General features: G+C 40.9%; 1 protein-coding gene across 2 annotated transcripts in view; it reads left to right on the top strand.

Moving 5' to 3' along the window:
• LOC110520166 (glypican-6) overlaps positions 1-22,651 on the top strand; it is a 113,722-nt gene that overhangs the window by 39,145 nt on the left and 51,926 nt on the right. For both annotated transcript variants that reach the window (XM_021597293.3, XM_021597292.3), the window contains exon 3: positions 11,814-12,205. In XM_021597293.3, the coding sequence (XP_021452968.2) occupies positions 11,814-12,205 (392 nt within the window). The remainder of the gene's footprint in view (positions 1-11,813; positions 12,206-22,651) is intronic.

The following is a 22,651-nucleotide window of genomic DNA, read 5'->3' as shown; positions in this document are numbered from 1 at the left end:
AAACCCTGATGCTCAGGGCTGCAAAAGGATGATCACGTAAAGTCAATGTTGAGGTGGCTGCATCTTTAATATTGACGCTGTTATAAATGACCTACCATATGGTGATTGATGGCAGCGTTGAAATTGTCTCCTGTTACCACAGGATGTTTCCTTAATTATGTGACCTCCACGTTTTTACTGTCGGCTTGAACATTCCTGGCCTTGCGGCTTTGCTTGAAGTCTTCTCTCACGCCAGCAGCATCAGAACATCCTTGGTTGCCTTCAGAATCCACAATGTCACTGGGTGAATGCTTCAACTGTCAAGTGTTGCCTTGAAGACTGGGGGCATTTTTTTTGTTGCTTTTGTGGAAAAGCTTTGGATCACTGTGAATCTCTGTCATTTTGATTTGTCCCATAGCTTTCAAGAATCACAATTATTTTGGCTTCTGTGTTGTTTTAGAAAGCCCTGTAGTGTGTTACTGCTGGTCATGTCTCTGGGGACATTGCTGTAATTAACTATAGCCCGCAAGGCCCCACTCTACACTGTGGCCCCTGAACATGCCCCAAATGACCCAAATCAGTTATCTTAAAAAAAAATAATGATCAAGACACTAGAGTGCCCCACAAAAGAAATCGTAGTTCTCAAAGTGTTGTCAAGAACTTGTTTTGCCTTTTCTCTTTGTGTACGTTCTCATACACAGATACTTACATTTTGTTAGAACAGATCGACTTCTGACCGCTCTGGTCAACCTCAGTGAGAGAGTGACTAGAGAAGCAGGGACGTAGCTACACTTTGTCAACGTGAGAATGGCTCCATTTAGCCTCCTCTCCTGTGCTCACTGTGAGGAATGGCGGACATATTGAGCGTTATCTGCTGAAAGTAATGAACTCTTTGCCAGTTAGGGGTATTAACATCGCTCTTGTCCAACATTTCTGCCTCATTGTCCTCTCGGCTCACAGCTTTCGCAGCCAGTCATTTTGGGCAGACCTCTTAATTACGGCGATGTATTGAGGCCTTAAGTGAGCTCTACTTGTAATTTGCAGTTTCTGACATAATTCCTTAATACCTGATTGTAAAATATGATCCTATTCATGGATTTGCTGTAATTATATTAAGTCGTCTTTTTTACTACATGTATTATTCACTGAACTGTATTGAGGTCACCCATAATGTGAGTGATAATTATTCATCCTAATTGTACTGGAATAAAGCTTGGAATGGTATCAAATATTCTGACTATATAAAAAAAATATTCCGCCTTAATGATGTTGATTATATTCGATTAATAGCCGTGCTGATCCGAAAGGGAGAAGAATTGACTGCACACAGATACTTTCTTATCCTCAGCTGCACATTCTTAATCAAATTAGCTTCAAAGCTGTCATTAATCAGAAGAGATATCACTGGGTGCCATATTTATTTTTAATTAATGAAGCGAAGTTGATTAAGCACAAGACAAGCTTGAAACACACTGCAGTAAGTACAAATCTTTGCTTAAATAATTCAATATATAGTCTTCCATTGTGTCTCAATTCTCTCAAGGGTGCTAAGAAATGACCTTATTTAAACAAACTTCACTGAAGACAAAACTTTACTGTCTAGAAGTTGTTTGGAAGTGCTAAACACGTGCTAACTTCTTTCTGGAATTGATAAGTATGTTTACTAAATTAAAGGATGACAAATGATTTGCCATTGGTAATTCTTCTGAATGCATCACACTGGTAAAAGACACAGGTGTGGAAATCTAATTTGATGCTATTATGTCTCACTGGACACAAACATGTCACTGGAGTCCAACAACAGCAACATTAAAGAACAGGTGAAAACAGAAATACTAAAGGATTGGCTATAAAGTGAAAATATCATCCGGAAATGGCATGCCAATTACACCCCATAATGCAAACACCCAAATGTTGAGACATTTCAATCTGTCACGCTTCAGAGAAGTGTAAACAGTGAACCACCACACTCTTCCAGCATAATGTATTTCTAAGCACAACAAAAGCTCTTTTAATACACTTTTGGATGAAAATAACAACTGTTTGCCTCGTTAATACAGATGAGTGAACGCACTGTCCTGTGTTCTCTATGAAATAATAAAGTACTGTACCTGGAGATCTGTGTTTAACGCTTATCCTCTCGTCTCAGTGGGCTTTAGATGTCATAAATACTGAGCCATGTTGAGTAGAAAACCAACTGCTGGTAAATCTGAAGCAATCTATCTTCAACACTGTCTCTAAGGGATAAGGATGTAAATAATCAAGGTCACCTTCCCAGTCACATGTAGGCAGGTGTGAGAGATTGTAATGAAAGAACAACCAAGGTGTCTGGTGGTGGTGCTACTGCACCAAGGAGTTTGATAAAGCTAGAATATGCTAGATTGCAGATCAAGTTACAGTATGATGTCTTCAGGTAGGATAATTAATGGAGGGAGAAAAACATACTGAGCAAGACCAGAAAACTTGAGCATTTCTTAAATGCAGCCGCCTTGCATGCAGATAGCACGTATTCTAGCAAAAGACGGATTCAGTATTAAAGCATTTCAGATCATATTTCCCAGGGATCGTTTCTCTCTGGTGTTTGGATTCTCGCTAATGTGTTGCTCCTAATGTAATTTAATTTCACTAGCATTGCAGAGCGCTAATGAACACTTAGAGCCATTGCAATTTTAACAAGGCCCCTCTGATTCTGGCCTGATAAGTGATTGAAATGCACAGCTCCATATTGAGAGCAGTACGGCTCTGGGCTCTTGGCTAAACAGCATGTGACCCAACATGAACTGCACAGAGACCGCCCAGGGTCTTACTTTCTATATCATGCCCTGTTATATTTATGAAGATAGGAGTGTCTTGATCTCTTGGCTTTTAAAGTACGAGTATCTGAGACAGGAGTAATAGATTTAATCCAAGCTCTGATACCTTTCTTGGTTTAGTATGGAAGTCATGGAGGTGTCTGCTATGATTAGTCCTGAATTGTTGCACCCTGTGCTCCTAATTTGGAGGAAGTGGCATGAACCCTATTCAAATTTAATCTGGTTCCTTGAGCGGCAAGGCTATCATCATTGATAGCAGATGGTGGGAGACATTATCACCTCGTTCCCGTTACTGACGACCCATATAGGTCATTTGGTAAACAATAAGCTGTGCGTAGGAAGTGAATAACGCAGGAAAGGAAGACGTTGAGAAAGGCAAGAGTACTTATTCTCCTCTATGGTAGTATCACTTCAAAAGTGTTTTCGTAATATGTGGAGGGGAAAATGGAATGTGTCGGTGCTGTTTGTACTTGATGCGTTGTCATTCCCATTAATGTCCAACGGAGTGTTTTTGAGGATGGCAGGTGTCATCTAGAGAAATAAAGATCTACCTTCACCACAAATACAGGCCTTATTGCTTTCCAGAATCACACCAGGAGAGCGTCCTTTGTCATTTCAAAAGGTAGTTTATATTGGAGTTGAAAAAAATCCCCAAAATGTGTGGATTCATATCAGAATGTAATCAGAGCAACAAACAATGGGCCTTTTGACAGGTAGTCTTTGTTTGGCAAGGATTTTAGTGAATTAACTTCTGAAATTACAATGGAGGATATCCTGCTGTCTGTTACTTTGATATGCACATTGCCTTTCTCTGCACCATATGTATTCCACTTTCTTTGCTAATTGCTTCTCAGTCACAAGCTTGATATCGCAGCATGGTCACAATTCTAGTTATGCTGGTGTGTTATCCACAGCAGATGCTATTTATTCCCTAAACCATGCTATTGGAGAAAATCCATTGTGCCTTTTGACAACTTAAGAAATAGAGATACCATTAAATATAGGGATTTGCATGCAATAACCTTTAGATGTATCACATACAGTGCCTTTGGAAAGTATTGCAGAAGTTGCTGGTCTTGCCACCTGGGAGAGAAATAAAACAAACCACATTTTATTTTCTGAAATAAATTACAACTTGTGGAGTCCATGCCCCAATAAATTGAGGCTGTTAGGAGGGCAAAAATGAGGAGATGCAACTCAACATTAGGAAGGTGTTCCTAATGTTTGATACACTCAGTGTTCTGTACAGGGAATTCGGAAAGTATTCAGACCCCTTGACTTTTTCCACATTTTGTGATGTTACAGCCTTATTCTAAAAAGTATTAAATTGTTTTTTTTCATCATCAATCTACACACAATACCCTATAATGACAAAGCAAAAACAGGTTTGCATACATTACGCTACAAGCTTGACACATCTGTATTTGGGGAGTTTCTCTCATTCTTTGCAGATCCTCTCAAGCTCTGTCAGGTTGGATGGGGAGCATTGCTACACAGCTATTTTCAGGTCTCTCCAGAGATGTTTGATCAGGTTCAAGTCTGGGCTCTGGCTGGGCCACTCAAGGACATTCAGAGACTTGTCCTGAAGTCGTTGTCCTGTTGGGAGGTGAAACTTTGCCCCAGTCTGAGGTCCTGAGCATTCTGGAGCTGGTTTTCATTAAGGATCTCTCTGTACTTAGCCCCATTCATCTTGGCCTCGATCCTGACTAGTCTCCCAGTCCTTGCTGCTGAAAAACATCCCCACAGCATGATACTGCCACCATCATGCTCCACCGTAGGGATGGTGCCAGGTTTCCTCCAGATGTGAAGCTTGGCATTCAGGCCAAAGAGTTCAATCGTGGTTTCATCAGACCAGAGAATCTTGTTTCTCATGGTCTGAGAGTCTTTAGGTGCCTTTTGGCAAACTGCAAGTGGGTTGTCATGTGTCTTTTACTGAGGAGTGTCTTCCATCTGGCCTCTACCATAAAGCCTGATTGGTGGAGTGCTGCAGAGATGGTTGTCCTTCTGGAAAGTTCTATCATCTCCACAGAGGAACTCTAGAGCTCTGTCAGAGTGACCATCGGGTTCTTGGTCACCTCCCTGACCAATACCCATCTCCCCCGATTGGTACCCTTCCCCAGATCTGTACTTCAACACAATCCTGTCTTGGAGCTCTATGGACAATTTATTTGTCCTCATGGCTTTGTTTTTGCTCTGACATGCACTGTCAACTGTGGGACCTTATATAGACAGGTGTGTGCCTTTCCAAATCATGTCTATTCAATTTAATTTACCACTGCTGGACTCCGATCAAGTTGTAGAAACAAGGAGGATCAATGGAAACAGGATGCACCTGAGCTCAATTTCGAAGTCTCATAGCAAAGGGTCTGAATACTTATGTAATTAAAGTATTACTGTTTTCTCTTTGTCATTATGGGGTATTGTGTGTAGATTGCTGAGGATTTTAGAATATGTCTGTAACAACAACATGTGGAAAAAGTCAAGGGGTCTGAATACTTTCCAAAGGCACTGTATAATAGCACTATTGAATGGTATGAATATACAAACCTCCACTGCCAAGTCACATGTATTTCCACAAATCAAACGTAAGCAAAACAGATTGTCATAGCTAAAGAAAAATGGACTCTAGGAAGTCCAAGTGTGCTTGAATAGGGCCAGCCTATTGAGAGTGACCGGCAGTATAGAATTACTAAATCATAAACACTTCTGAAGTTTATAGGAGAATGTGAAGATAGATATAGTATCAGAGTGACTAGACACTCAGTGGTAACCTGAAAAAAGTCCATCTCTTCACTGTTTAATTTTAGCAACAGGGTGTCATGTGAAAATTACATGGAAGTGTGCCAGTCTTACACTCAGACACCCTTCATCATCAAAAGACAAACTGGTGTACAGTGCCTTTACTTTTATAGGATGAAAATAGTAAAATGTTAACTAATGTTAAAAAGTCAATAGATATACCATACTACACACAGCATGAGAGCACATACAGTATTTGTACAGTGCCTTGCGAAAGTATTCGGCCCCCTTGAACTTTGCGACCTTTTGCCACATTTCAGGCTTCAAACATATAAATATATAAAACTGTATTTTTTTGTGAAGAATCAACAACAAGTGGGACACAATCATGAAGTGGAACGACATTTATTGGATATTTCAAACTTTTTTAACAAATCAAAAACTGAAAAATTGGGCGTGCAAAATTATTCAGCCCCCTTAAGTTAATACTTTGTGGCGCCACCTTTTGCTGCGATTACAGCTGTAAGTCGCATGGGGTATGTCTCTATCAGTTTTGCACATCGAGAGACTGAATTTTTTTCCCATTCCTCCTTGCAAAACAGCTCGAGCTCAGTGAGGTTGGATGGAGAGCATTTGTGAACAGCAGTTTTCAGTTCTTTCCACAGATTCTCGATTGGATTCAGGTCTGGACTTTGACTTGGCCATTCTAACACCTGGATATGTTTATTTTTGAACCATTCCATTGTAGATTTTGCTTTATGTTTTGGATCATTGTCTTGTTGGAAGACAAATCTCCGTCCCAGTCTCAGGTCTTTTGCAGACTCCATCAGGTTTTCTTCCAGAATGGTCCTGTATTTGGCTCCATCCATCTTCCCATCAATTTGAACCATCTTCCCTGTCCCTGCTGAAGAAAAGCAGGCCCAAACCATGATGCTGCCACCACCATGTTTGACAGTGGGGATGGTGTGTTCAGCTGTGTTGCTTTTACGCCAAACATCACGTTTTGCATTGTTGCCAAAAAGTTCAATTTTGGTTTCATCTGACCAGAGCACCTTCTTCCACATGTTTGGTGTGTCTCCCAGGTGGCTTGTGGCAAACTTTAAACGACACTTTTTATGGATATCTTTAAGAAATGGCTTTCTTCTTGCCACTCTTCCATAAAGGCCAGATTTGTGCAATATATGACTGATTGTTGTCCTATGGACAGAGTCTCCCACCTCAGCTGTAGATCTCTGCAGTTCATCCAGAGTGATCATGGGCCTCTTGGCTGCATCTCTGATCAGTCTTCTCCTTGTATGAGCTGAAAGTTTAGAGGGACGGCCAGGTCTTGGTAGATTTGCAGTGGTCTGATACTCCTTCCATTTCAATATTATCGCTTGCACAGTGCTCCTTGGGATGTTTAAAGCTTGGGAAATCTTTTTTGGATCCAAATCCGGCTTTAAACTTCTTCACAACAGTATCTCGGACCTGCCTGGTGTGTTCCTTGTTCTTCATGATGCTCTCTGCGCTTTTAACGGACCTCTGAGACTATCACAGTGCAGGTGCATTTATACGGAGACTTGATTACACACAGGTGGATTGTATTTATCATCATTAGTCATTTAGGTCAACATTGGATCATTCAGAGATCCTCACTGAACTTCTGGAGAGAGTTTGCTGCACTGAAAGTAAAGGGGCTGAATAATTCTGCACGCCCAATTTTTCAGTTTTTGATTTGTTAAAAAAGTTTGAAATATCCAATAAATGTCGTTCCACTTCATGATTGTGTCCCACTTGTTGTTGATTCTTCATAAAAAAATACAGTTTTATATCTTTATGTTTGAAGCCTGAAATGTGGCAAAAGGACGCAAACTCAGCCAAATACATTTAAACTCAGTTTTTCACAATTCTAGTATTTTATAGTAAACTATATATTGTAGAATACAGTCACACCCTGATATGTTTCACCTGTCCTTGTGATTGTCTCCACCCCCCTCCAGGTGTCACCCATCTTCCCTTTTAACCTCAGTGTATGTACAGTTGAAGTCAGAAGTTTACATACACCTTAGCCAAATACATTTAAACTACGTTTTTCACAATTCCTGACATTTAATCCTAGTAAAAATTCCATGTCTTAGGTCAGTTAGGATCACCACTTTATTTTAAGAATGTTAAATGTCAGAATAATAGTTTTATTTATAGAATTTTATTTTATTGATTTATTTCACCTTTATTTAACCAGGTAGGCAAGTTGAGAACAAGTTCTCATTTACAATTGCGACCTGGCCAAGATAAAGCAAAGCAGTTCGACACATACAACAACACAGAGTTACACATGGAGTAAAACAAACATACAGTCAATAATACAATAGAAAAATAAGTCTATATACAATGTGAGCAAATGAGGTGAGATAAAGGAGGTAAAGGCAAAAAAAGGCCATGGTGGCGAAGTAAATACAATATAGCAAGTAAAACACTGGAATGGTAGATTTGCAGTGGAAGAATGTGCAAAGTAGAAATAGAAATAATGGGGTGCAAAGGAGCAAAATAAATAAATAAATACAGTAGGGGAAGAGGTAGTTGTTTGGGCTAAATTATAGATGGGCTATGTACAGGTGCAGTAATCTGTGAGCTGCTCTGACAGCTGGTGCTTAAAGCTAGTGCGGGAGATGTGTTTCCAGTTTCAGAGATTTTTGTAGTTCGTTCCAGTCATTGGCAGCAGAGAACTGGAAGGAGAGGCGGCCAAAGAAATAATTGGTTTTGGGGGTGACCAGAGAGATATACCTGCTGGAGCGCGTGCAACAGGTGGGTGCTGCTATGGTGACCAGCGAGCTGAGTAAAGGGGGGACTTTACCTAGCAAGGTCTTGTCGATGACCTGGAGCCAGTGTGTTTGGCGACGAGTATGAAGCGAGGGCCAGCCAACGAGAGCGTACAGGTCACAGTGGTGGGTAGTATATGGGGCTTTGGTGACAAAACGGATGGCACTGTGATAGACTAAATCCAATTTATTGAGTAGGGTATTGGAGGCTATTTTGTAAAAGAAATCGCCGAAGTCGAGGATCAGTAGGATGGTCAATTTTACAAGGGTATGTTTGGCAGCATGAGTGAAAGATGCTTTGTTGCGAAATAAGAAGCCAATTCTAGATTTAACTTTGAATGGGAGATGTTTGATGTGAGTCTGGAAGGAGAGTTTACAGTCTAACCAGACACCTAGGTATTCGTAGTTGTCCACATATTCTAAGTCAGAACCGTCCAGAGTAGTGATGCTGGACAGGCGGGCAGGTGCAGGCAGCGATCGGTTGAAAAGCATGCATTTAGTTTTACTTGTATCTAAGAGCAGTTGGAGGCCACGGAAGGAGAGTTGTATGGCATTGAAGCTCGTCTGGAGGGTTGTTAACACAGTGTCCAAAGAAGGGCCAGAAGCATACAGCATGGTGTCGTCTGCGTAGAGGTGGATCAGAGACTCACCAGCACCAAGAGCGACATCATTGATGTATACAGAGAAGAGAGTCAGCCCAAAAATTGAACCCTGTGGTACCCCAATAGAGACTGCCAGAGGCCCGGACAACAGGCCCTCCGATTTGACACAGCATGGCCAGCCGTAGAAAAATGCTTTTTGAAATTCTCAATTATAGTGGATTTATCGGTGGTGACAGAGTTTCCTATCCTCAGTGCAGTGGGCAGCTGGGAGGAGGTGTTCTTATTCTCCATGGACCTTACAGTGTCCCAGAACTTTTTTTGAGTTTGTGTTGCAGGAAGCAAATTTCTGCTTGAAAAAGCTAGCTTTGGCTTTTCTAACTGCCTGTGTATATTGTTTTCTAACTTCCCTGAAAAGCTGCATATCACGGGGGCTAATGCTAATGCAGAACGCCATAGGATGTTTTTGTGTTGGTTAAGGGCAGTCAGGTCTGGAGAGAACCAAGGGCTATATATGTTCCTGGTTCTACATTTCTTGAATGGGGCATGCTAATTTAAGATGGTGAGGAAGGCGTTTAAAAAAAATAACCAGGCATCCTCTAGAATTATTTATTTAAGCTTTTAGTTATTTCATCACATTCCCTGTGGGTTAGAAGTTTACATACACTCAATTAGTATTTGGTAGCATTTCGTTTTAAATTGTTTACCTTGGGTCAAACGTTTCGGGTAGCCTTCCACAAGCTTCCAACAATAAGTTGGGTGATTTTTGGCCCATTCCTCCTGACAGAGCTGATGTAACTGAGTCAGGTTTGTAGGCCTCCTTGCTCACACACGCTTTTTCATTTCTGCCCCCCAAAAATTCTATAGGGTTGAGAACAGGGCTTTGTGATGGCCACTCCAATACCTTGACTTTGTTGTCCTTAAGCCATTTTGCCACAAATTGGAAGTATGCTTGGGGTCATTGTCCACTTGGAGGACCCATTTGAAACCAAGCTTTAACTTCCTGACTGATGTCTTGAGATGTTGCTTCAATATATTCACAATTGTCCTACCTCATGATGCCATCTATTTTGTGAAGTGCACCATTCCCTCCTGCAGCAAAGCACCCCCACAACACGATGCTGCCACCCCTGTGCTTCACGGTTGGGATGGTGTTCTTCGGCTTGCAAGCCTCCCCCTTTTTCCTCCAAACATAACAAAGGTCATTATGGCCAAACAGTTCTATTTTTGTTTCATCAGACTAGAGGACATTTCTCCAAAAAGTATGATCTTTGTCCCCATGTGCAGTTGCAAACCGTAGTCTGTCTTTTTTATGGCGGTTTTGGAGCAGTGGCTTCTTCCTTGCTGAGCGGCCTTTCAAGTTATGTCGATATAGGACTCGCTTTACTGTGGATATAGATACTTTTCTACCTGTTTCTTCCAGCATCTTCACAAGGTCCTTTGCTGTTGTTCTGGGATTGATTTGCACTTTTCACACCAAAGTACGTTAATCTCTAGGAGACAGAACGCGTCTCCTTCCTGAGCGGTATGACGGCTGCATGGTCCCATGGTGTTTATACTTGCGTACTATTGTTTGTACAGATGAACGTGGTACCTTCAGGGGTTTGGAAATTGATCCCAAGAATGAACCAGACTCGTGGAGGTCTACAATTTTCTTTCTGATGTCTGATTTCTTTTGATTTTCCCATTATGTCAAGCAAAGAGGCACTGAGTTTGAAGGTAGGCCTTGAATCACATCCACAGGTACAACTCCAATTGACTCAAATTATGTCAATTAGCCTATCAGAAGCTTCTAAAGCCATGACATAATTTTCTGGAATTTTCCAAGCTGTTAAAGGCACAGTCAAATTAGTGTATGTAAACTTCTGACCCCCTGGAATTGTGATACAGTGAATTATAATTGAAATAATCTGTCTGTAAACAAATTTTGGAAAAATGTCTTTTGTCATGCACAAAGTAGATGTCCTAACTGACTTGCCAAAACTATAATTTGTTAACAAGAAATTTGTGGAGTGGTTGAAAAATGTGTTTTAATGACTTCAACCTAAGTGTATCTAACCTTCCGACTTCAACTATATATATATATATATATATATATATATATATATATATATATATATATATATATATATATATATATATATAAAGTATATGCTGTACATCAGAGATGTGCAACTTTGAATGGGTTGGGATTCACAAAAAATCTGAACTTGTCATGAGGGGCCGCATCCCCACATCCATACCCACACATGCAGTCAGAGCCGGCCCAAGCCTTTTGGTCCCCCCCACCCTGCGAGCAAAACATTTTATCCTCTCCTCTTGACAGCAGAGAGAACAAAATTCACTTCCTGCAATTCTACATATTTTGCTATGGGCCGTACAGTTTTTTGTGCAGTTTTAAAGCAAGTTTTCTGCAATTCTCCACATTTTGTCATGGGGCGGAGAGAATTGTTTCAAATTCTATAGCTAATGTCATGCAATGTGCAGTTTTACAGCTAATTACTTGCAATTCTACTTATTTTGCCATAGGGTGAGAGAAATGTTTGCCGTTTTAATATGATATCTGACTGAGAGTGACTAATAAAACAAATGGGGGTCCCCCGGTCGGTAATTTGACCATGATCACTAGAAGTTTAGATAGCTGGCTAGACTAACTTACCAATCTAAAATGTTTTTGCTGACACGGGCTGTCAGTGAAAAGCAGAAGAGAAAGACGGCTGATGCACAAGCAAATTTTGAAAATTCTATCTTGTCTCTTCTACTATTCTAACTGTTAAGTTAACATTAAGTTGAGACTCCAACTGAGTTCTCAACAAAAAGTATTATTATTATTTTTATTATTGTACATTATTTGAATTGTCTCTCTCTTTCTTCTCTTGACCAAGAGTTCTTCCTGGAGCTGCTGGAGAACACGGAGAAGTCCCTGAACGAGATGTTCGTGCGGACCTATGGCAAGCCTTACATGCAGAACTCAGAAGTCTTCCAGAACCTGTTTGCCGAGCTGAAGCGCTACTACACTGGGGGCAACGTGAACCTGGAGGAGATGCTCAACGACTTCTGGTCGCGGCTGCTGGAGCGCATGTTCACGCTGCTCAACTCCCAATACGTCATCACAGATGACTATCTGGAGTGCATCAGCAAGTACACAGACCAGCTCAAACCCTTTGGAGACGTGCCCAGGAAGCTCAAGGCTCAGGTTACAAGGGCCTTCATTGCAGCCCGCACATTCGTCCAGGGGCTCTCGGTTGGTCGAGAGGTGGCCAACAGGGTGTCCAAGGTAAGCCCAAGTCTCTGCCATTCATAAAAACTGCCCTCATAAAAAAAATATTTAGCAGATATTACTAGGGTATATTGTAGTATTTACTATAATAATAAATAGGACTTATATAGCGCTTTTCAAGGATCCAAAGTGGGTGATTTCTCTTTGCAGAAACCTACTGGACAAATAATAGAATAACTAATTTGACATAACCTGTAAGTAGGTAGGACAGGAGTCTTAATGGCAAGGTTCAACATTTCTGCTATTTTCTATAACCTATAACCTACTATAGTTTACTACAATGTACTACATAATTATATAGTAGTGTTATAGTATTATATAGTCAATTATAGTATTTTTTCCATTTGGGTAAGAGGGTGTTAACCATGACTTATTTCCGTAATAATGTACTTCATGCCGTGATTACCAGGTAAAAATTATTATGGGACAGTCTATTGCCATGAAGTACAACATTCTATAGAAAGTGCTATTAATGAATGAAAGATCCTACAGTGTGTTGTGTATTCTACAGTATACTACAAAATTCTACAGTAAGTGCTACATGATCAAAGGATACTACAGTGTGTAGCATACAGTGCATTGGGAAAGTATTCAGACCCCTTGACTTTTCCCCCACAAATGGACAGTACTGTTCAAAAGTTTGAGGTCACCATTACCAGCAACCATCACTCCTGTGTTCCAATGACACGTTGTGTTAGCTAATCCAAGTTTATCATTTTAAAAGGCTAATTGATCACTGGAAAACCCTTTTGCAATTATGTTAGCACAGCTGAAAACTGTTGCCCTGATAAAAGAAGCAATAAAACTGGCCTTCTATAGACTAGTTGAGTATCTGGAGCATCAGCATTTGTGGGTTCTATTACAGACTCAAACTGGCCAGGAACAAATAACTTTCTTCTGAAACTCGTCAGTCTATTCATGTTTTGAGAAATTAATGTGAGAAATTGCCAAGAAACAGACAATCTGGTGCAACGCTGTGTACTACTCCCTTCACAGAACAGTGCAAACTGGCTCTAACCAGAATAGAAAGAGGCCCCGGTTGCACAACTGAGCAGGAGGACATGTACATTAGAATGTCTAGACGCCTCACAAGTCCTAAACTGGCAGCTTCAATAAATAGTACCCGCAAAACACCAGTCTCAATGTCAACAGTGAAGAGGTGACTCCGGGATGGTGGCCTTCTAGGCAGAGTTGCAAAGAAAAAGCCATATCTCAGACTGGCCAATAAAAATAAAAGATTAAGATGGGCAAAAGAACACAGACACTGGACAGAGGAGTGGCCAGCACAGTCACCGGATCTGAACCCTATTGAGCTGTTGTGGGAGCAGCTTGACCGTATGTAAGTACGTAAGTACGTAAGAAGTGCCCATCAAGCCAGTCCAACCTGTGGGAGGTGCTTCAGGAAGCATGTGGGGAAATCTCTTCAGATTACCTCAACAAATTGGCAACTAGAATGTCAAAGGTCTGCAAGGCTGTAATTTCTGCAAATGGAGGATTCTTTGACGAAAGCAAAGTTTAAAGGACATAATTATTATTTCAATTAAAAATCATTATTTTTAACCTTGTCAATGTCTTCACTATATTTACTATTCATTTTGCAACTCATTTCATGTGTGTTTTCATGGAAAACAAGGGCATTTCTAAGTGACCCCGAACTTTTGAACGGTAGTGTACTTTACAGCCTTATTCTGAAATGGATTTTAAAAAGAATAATTCTCATCAATTTACACACAATACCCCATAATGACAAAGCGAAAATAGGTATTTAGAAATGTTTGCAAAAGTATTATAAATAGAAAACAGAAAAACCTTATTTACATAAGTATTCAGACCCTTTGCTATGAGACTCAAAATTGAGCTCAGGTACATCCGGTTTCCACTGATCATCCTTGAGATGTTTTTACAACATGATCGGAGTCCACCTGTGGTAAATTTAAATTGATTGGAAATTATTTGGAAAAGCACACACCTGTCTATATAAGGTCCCACAGTTGACAGTGCATGTCAGAGCAAAAACCAAGCCATGAGGTTGAAGGAATTGTCTGTAGAGCTCCGAGATAAGATTGTGTTGAGGCACAGATCTGGGGAAGGGTAACATAATTTTTTCTGCAGCATTGAAGGTCCCCAAGAACACAGTGGCCTCTATCATTCTTAAGTGGATGAAGTTTGGAACCACCAAGACTCTTCCTAGAGCTCGCCGCCTGGCCAAACTGAGCAATTGAGGGAGAAGGGCCTTGGTCAGGGAGGTTACCAAGAATCCAATGGTCACTCTGACAGAGCTCCAGAGTTTCTCTGTGGAGATGGGAGAACCTTCCAGAAGGCCAACCACCCCTGCAGCACTCCACTAATCAGGACTTTATGGTACTGGACAGACGGAAGCCACTCCTTAGTAAAATCCACATGACAACCCGCTTGCAGTTTGCCAAAAGTAACCTAAAGACTCTCAGACCATGAGAAACAAGATTCTCTGGTCTGATGAAACATGGATTGAACTCTATGACCTGAATGCAGGAGCATGCTGTGGGGATGTTTTTTTCTGCGTCATAGACTGGGAGACTAGTCAGGATTGGTGGAAAGATGAACGGAGCAAAGTACAGAGAGACCCTTGATGAAAACCTTCTCCATAGCACTCAATACCTCAGACTGGGGCGATGGTTCACCTTCCAACAGGACAGAAACTCTAAGCACACAGCCAAGACAATGCAGTAGTGGCTTCAGGACAAGTCTCTGAATGTCCTTGAGGGGCCCAGCCAGAGCCCGGACTTGAACCCGATTGAATATCTCTGGAGAGACCTGTAAATGGCTGGGCAGTGTCGCTCCCCGTCCAACCTGACAGATCTTGACAGGATCTGCAGAGAAGAGTGGGAGAAACTCCCCAAATACAGGTGTGCCAAGCTTGTAGCGTCATTCCCAAGAAGACTCGTGGCTATAATCACTGCCAAAGGTGCTTCAACAAAGTTCTGAGTAAAGGGCCTGAATTCTTATGTAAATGTAATATTTCAGTTTTTGTTAATGCATTTGCAAAAATGTCTGAAAACCTGTTTTTGCTTTGTCATTATGGGGCATTGTGTGTAGATTGATGAGGGGGAAAAACGATTTAATACATTTTAGAATAAGGCTGTAACATAACAAAATGTGGAAAAAGTCAAGGGGTCTGAATACTTTCCGAATGCGCTGTACACTGAGTGTATCAAACATTAGGAACACCTTCCTAATTTTGAGTTGAATCTCCTCATTTTTGCCCTCATAACAGCTTCAGTTTGTTGGGGCATGGACTCTACAAGTTGTAAATTATTTCTGAAAAGAATATTTGTTTTATTTTATTTCTCTCTCAGGTGGCAAGACCAGCAACTTTATTTATTTCTCTTTTCTCGCCTTAGGCGGAAAGCAAATGAAATATGACTGAGGTATTTCACGTAGAACAAAATGTGAAATGTTCAGTGAGTCTAGTAGAATTCATGATTAAAATAAGCAGAACTTCATTTGATTATTTCAGGCTAAAGGAAAAGGGCTGAATTACAGGAGTGGAAAGGTGCTGTACCTATAGAGATTGATTGATCGTAGAAGGTCATGGCACTGTTGTCATACAGATAACATATCATGATATCAAAATATATAGTATTACAAAATCTAAATCTGTAATACATTTAAATATGTATATATATACACTACCGCACATTTTTTGTCCATTAAAATATCATCAAAATGATCAGAAGTCCAGTATAGACATTGTTAATGTTGTAAATGACTATTGTAGCTGGAAACGGCAGATTTTTTTTATGGAATATCTACATAGGCGTTCAGATGCCCATTATCAGCAACCATCACTCCTGTGTTCCATTGGCACGTTGTGTTAGCTAATCCAAGTTGATCATTTTACAAGGCTAATTGATCATTAGAAAACCCTTTTGCAATTATGTAAGCACAGCTGAAAACTGTTCTGCTGATTTAAAGAAGCAATAAAATTGGCCTTCTCTAGACTAGTTGAGTATTTGGAGCATCAGCATTTGTGGGTTCGAGTACAGGCTCAAAATGGCCAGGAACAAATAACTTTCTTCTGAAACTCGTCAGTCTATTCTTGTTCTGAGAAATGAAGGCTATTCCATGCGATACATTTTCATGAAACTGAAGATCTCGTACAACGCTGTGTACTACTCCCAAAAGTTTTAGAACACCTACTCATTCAAGGGTTTTTGTTTATTTTTACTATCTTCTACTTTGTAGAATAATTGTGAAGACATCAAAACTATGAAATAACACATATGAAATCATGTAGTAACCATTTTTTTTAAACAAATTCTAAAAAAAATGTTTTATTTGAGATTCTTCAAATTGCCATCCTTTGCCTTGATGACAGCTTTGCACACTCTTGGCGTTCTCTCAACCAGCTTCATGAAGTAGTAAAACATTTGACCAGTTGTGTGTGGGTGTGTGTGTGTGTGTGTGTGTGCGTGTGTGTGTGTGTGTGTGTGTGTGTGTGTGTGTGTGTGTGTGTGTGTGTGTGTGTGTGTGTGTGTGTGTGTGTGTGTGTGTGTGTTAATATATATCAAAATATCAGTACAGTAGCCAAGAAAATGTTACCACGGGTTGGGAGCATTGAATATCATTTTCAGAGGCTTTTGTCTATGCGTACCTGCCTGCAAATCAAACATACACTTGGTGTACAAAACATATACAAATGTCAGTACAGTAGCCAAGAAAATGTTACCAATATATTTCCAGACTAAACCAGGTGTTAAATGGTATCAGATTAAACATTACAGCATTGAATATCATTTTGTAGTATTCTACAGTATACTACAAGATTCTATAGTAAGCACTAAACGTTTGAGGGATACTACAGAGTGGAGTATATTATTCTACAGTATACTACACAATTATATAGTAAGTACTACAAAGGATTGAGGGAAAATACAGTGTGGATAACAGTATTCTATAATAATACAGGGCGAGACGCAGATGCAGACAAGGGAGGCAGATGGTTTGAGTCTCTGATATTTATTATAAAACAAGGGGCAGGCAAGAGACAGGTCGTGGACAGGCAAAAGATCATAAACCAGGTCAGAGTCCAGGAGGTACAAAGTGGCAGGCAGGCTCAGTGTCAGGGCAGGCTGAATGGTCAGGCAGGTGGGCTCAGTGTCAGGGCAGGCAAAGGTCAGAACCGGGAGGACTAGAAAAACAGAGACTTGGAAAAAGTAGGAGCATGGAAAAACACGCCGGTTGACTTGACGAGACAAGGTGAATGGACAACAGACAAACAGAGAACACAGGTATACAGTTGAAGTCGGAAGTTAACACACACTTAGGTTGGAGTCATTAAAACTCATTTTTAGGACATCTACTTTGTGCATGACACAAGTAATTTTTCCAACAATTGTTTACAGACAGATTATTTCACTTATAATGAATTTATAATTAATTAATTAAGTCTAGTTCATCCTTGGGAGCAAAATGCCTGAAGGTACCACGTTCATCTGTTGAAACAATAGTACCCAAGTATAAACACCATGGGACCACGCAGCCGTCATGCCGCTCAGGAAGGAGACACGTTCTGTCTTCTCGAGATGAACGTACTTTGGTGTGAAAAGTGCAAATCAATCCCAGAACAACAGCAAAGGACCTTGTGAAGATGCTGGAGGAAACAGGTACAAAAGTATCAATATCCATAGTAAAACGAGTCCTATATCGACATAACCTGAAAGGCCGGTCAGCAAGGAAGAAGCCACTGCTCCAAAACCGCCATTAAAAAGCCAGACTACGGTTTGCAACTGCACATGGGGACAAAGATCGTACTTTTTGGAGAAATGTCCTCTGGTTTGATGAAACAAAAATAGAACTGTTTGGTCAAAATGACCATCGTTATGTTTGGAGGAAAAAGGGGGAGGCTTGCAAGCCGAAGAACACCATCCCAATTGTGAAGCACGGGGGTGGCAGCATCATGTTGTGGGGGTGCTTTGCTGCAGGAGGGACGGGTGCACTTCACAAAAGATGGCTTCATGAGGTAGGAAAATTATCTGGATATATTGAAGCAACATCTCAAGACATCAGTCAAGAATTTAAAGCTTGGTCGCAAATGGGTCTTCCAAATGGACAATGACCCCAAGCATTCTTCCAAAGTTGTGGACAACAAAGTCAAGGTATTGGAGTGGCCATCACAAAGCCCTGACGTCAATCCTATAGAAAATTTGTGGGCAGAACTGAAAAAGCATGTGCGAGCAAGGAGGCCTACAAACCTGACTCAATTACACCAGCTCTGTCAGGAGGAATGGGCCAGAATTCACCCAACTTATTGTGGGAAGCTTGTGGAAGGCTACCCAAAACGTTTGACCCAAGTTAAAAAATTTAAAGGCAATGCTACCAAATACAAATTGACTTATGTAAACTTCTGACCCACTGGGAATGTGATGAAAGAAATAAAAGCTGGAATAACTAATTTTCTCTATTATTATTTTGACATTTCATATTCTTAAAAAAAAGTGGTCATCCTAACTGACCAAAGACATGGACTTTTTACTAGGATTAAATGTCAGGAATTGTGAAAAACGTAGTTTAAATGTATTTGGCTAAGGTGTATGTAAACTTCCGACTTCAATTGTATATACACTGAGGGTAAAAGGGAAGATGGGTGACACCTGGAGGGGGGTGGAGACAATCACAAGGACAGGTTAAACATATCAGGGTGTGACAGTATTCTACAATATACAGTTTACTATAAAATACTAGAATTCTATAGTAAATACTGTAGTATTCTTTAGTAATTTGTAGTATTTTTTCATGAGTTGAGTTTTTTTTTTTAGCTTTTGCCTAATTTGCTGCTTATGTGCAGCGGTGAGAATGCTAATTCTGATAAGGAATACACCACTTCCCATTGAAAAAGGGAATTTTCTCCTGAATCCTTTGACCCAATTGTATAATGTACAATTATTGTCATAGATTTATATCAAAACTTTTCCCAGAATTGAACAATGGACTGATTGTGTTGAATCCATCATTTTCACATATAAATATTTAATTCCAAAACCTGAGATCATAAAACGGAGCAATTTGTTGGTGTTGGAGTTGGTGTTGGAATGAATTTTACTGGTGCGGACAGAAGTAGGCTTTTAACAGAATCCAACACATTCTTGAACAAGCTGAAGGTGTTCTAATTTACTTTCTGGGTGAGGTTTTGTTCTCTCCCAGAAGATCCCCTACAGTATAATATTACTGACTTACCACTGACTTACCACCAGCACCACCTCTTTGTATGGGCCTATGGGCTTTTGGGTTGAGGCTCAGGGCTGCCCTCTCGAGTGCTCTATAATGACTACTGATGGGGCCTCCCGTTATTCACAAGGAATTCTTAAGCATGGGAAGAGTATCTGTCTCCAAGCTACGAGGAAATATTATTTGCTATGGATGTTTGTATCTCTATCGTCCAATATTTGTTAAGTCTGTATACCGTCCCCATTAATCTTGCTGTAAGTATTCTGTTTGATGTGATATAATCTTAATGCAGCTAGCTCTTGCTGCAGTATATCACTGCCTTAGGAGTGTGTGTAGTTTCGATCCAGTGCAAAGGAAGATTAAAGGCATAGCAAGAGATGTATGCTTGGTATTTGCTCCACTCAACAACAAAAACAACTGTTTTCTAGATCGTGTTCACAGTTAATATCAACATTAGAACACTGGCCTTATAGATACAATTTGCTTCCCCTGCTTTGGTGGTCACAAGCAATTTATCGGAATTGCATGCGTTTGTTACCATTATCGGTGTTGATAATACTGTGTAAACTGTTCTGCGTAGTCCGAGGAGAAGCCTGGACATCAAGGCTAGAAAACAGTTAATATCCTGTTTGGAAATTGAGTCCTTATGCAACTGTTGCTGGTCAATGGGTTTATGTTCATCATAATTCATGATAAATAGGGTATGCGTCATGGGGATTTTAGCGCAGCTACAGTATTATACGGTCAAAGGCACGAGGAAACCCAAGGTGATTTGGCTGCCTGCGGAGAATCAGATGTATAACCCATGAACATCCAACAAACTCAACCTTTCCACTGTGGGCCATTCATTACCAGCAAGCATGATGAACTCCGTGAACCACAATCATGTGTGATCACGTCATGCACCTCCAGGCCATATCAGTTCCCCATTTCCAGCCAGGGCAGCCTGATGAAACCCTCTCTATGAGCAAACCCTGGGGATGAGTTGTTAGCATCTGTGGTATTGACACACATCCTGGGTTCCCTGGCAGCCGCCATGTCCCCACCTCACCTCTGACATTACCCAGGGACCTGAGACACAGGTCATGTGGCGGGGGCAAAGGCGCTTTGATCCACGGGGCCTCAACTCATCAGAAGAGATTGGGTGTAAGCATAATGGAATAAGACACCCCAGAGGAGGTGTCCTGGCACCCGGCTACAGTGAGATGTGACATCTATGCCGAGTGCTGCTGGGGGACTTTATTGAGTTAAAGGAGCTGGTGTAGTACATCACATCCCAGCAGTTCACAGTTTTTGACTAAGACACTCAGCTTTTGACTGGAGGCACTACCTGAGTAACTAGAGACACGTTTATATATCGCCTGGCAGTTTAGTTTACCCATGATCAATCAGAGTTTGGCATTCAATTACACTTATTACAGCATAAATACCAGCGTAGGCTTGGTGTTTACCCATTTTTCTAAACCTCTGATATGAAAAGATATACCCAAGGATATATCAAGGCTTCAAAATGTTCTCAAAGTATCAAAGACTGCATTCTCATTATGGGTACACTGTGTATTTCTGTTATTCAGTATTGCAAAACAGTGATGTGGCTATTGATTGATTCTAATAATAGGACGCGCTTTGATGAGCCTGTATCATTAGAACAATACCTGCTCTGCAAATGGTGTAATGCGCTCAAAGGAGCAAGCAGTCCAGGGAGAGATAGGGGAGAGTCGAGCAGACATTATGGCAACATACTAAGTGCTGGTCTTGCACCAAAGCCATTTGTGGGGAAGGGTAGCATTTGTCAGGTGTCAGTTCTGCAAATTGAAAAAGGGGGGAAGCAACCCTATACCATGTCTTACTGTACGGACATGCACATGAAGGATTCTTCCAGTGGAGTATTTTAAAATGAAGTGGATTTCAGGTTCAAATTACCCTTTTAAGATCTTAGAATCTGAAAAATACTTATTTTTATCGCATCCATATGAAATGAATGAATTGTATTCACCAACAGTTGCTATGCAACTGCAGAACAAAGCAATCTGAAATGTCACAAATATTGAAGGCCCATACTGTATAGCCACCACAGGTAGCAGAGAATCTAAATAAACGATTACCCCCTTGATATCTTCAACTCGCAGCCCCCACACCTGTGAGTTCCTTTGGATGTCAGTGGGTACATGACATTGTTTGAGTGATCAGCATCAGACTGTTGTGATAAGTCAAGCCAATGATGGAGGAAGCTAGCAGTAGATGTTTGAGGAATATCAGTCAGTCAGCGTGTGTGTGTGTGTGTTTGTTTGATCCTTGTCTTCAAGCCTGACTCTGTGGAGGCTGTTGATGCCTCCGCCTTGCCTTCCCCTCAGCAGATCCTCACTGTTGGGTTGAGAGAGACAGGGGTCCAATCACATCAAACATGAAGACAGCTCAGAAACCACTCAAAACACAGACTTCCAGCTGAGCTGTGCCTCTTCTCTCACCTCATTCATGCAGTGTCTGGGTACTTTGGGAAGTTTAGACTAGTACATCTGCTCACACTGGAAATACACAAGATATTTTGGGCGTTGTGTAAAATTATACTTCGTTCAGAACAGAGACTGGGTGTTTACTTTATTATTTTAAAGATGTTGAGATTAACCTGACGAAATAGGAATGTGTTATTGTATCTACAGCATACAGTATATACAAAGGTATGTGGACACCTCTTCAAATGAGTGAATTCGGCTATATCATACTCTATTTTATGTATAAAATAGAGTACACCGCCATGCAATCTCCAGAGACAAACATTGGCAGTAGAATGGGCTTACTGAAGAGCTCAGTGACTTTCAATGTGGCACCGTCATAGGATGCCACCTTTCCAACAAGTCAGTTCGTCAAATATCTGCCCTGCTAGAGCTGCCCCGGTCAACTGTAAGTGCTGTTATTGTGGAGCAACAACGCCTCAGCCGCGAAGTGGTAGGCCACACAAGCCCAAAGAACGGAATTGCTGAGTGCTGAAGCACGTAGCGCGTAAAAATGATCTGTCCTTGTTTGCAACACTTACTACCGAGTTCCAAACTGCCTCTGGAAGCAACGTCAGCACAAGAACTGTTCGTCGGGAGCTTCATGAAATGGGTTTCCATGGCCGAGCAGCCGCACACAAGCCTAAGATCACCAGGTTCAAAGCCAAGCGTCGGCTGGAGTGGTGTAAAGCTCACCGCCATTGTACTTTGGAGCAGTGGAAATGCGTTCTCTGGAGTGATGAAT

The sequence above is a fragment of the Oncorhynchus mykiss genome, chromosome 3 (genome assembly GCF_057628025.1).
Source record: "Oncorhynchus mykiss isolate SJ-2025 chromosome 3, ASM5762802v1, whole genome shotgun sequence".
NCBI lineage: Eukaryota > Metazoa > Chordata > Actinopteri > Salmoniformes > Salmonidae > Oncorhynchus > Oncorhynchus mykiss.
Note: the sequence above shows the minus strand (reverse complement) of the source record. Positions and strands in the feature narration are given on the sequence as shown.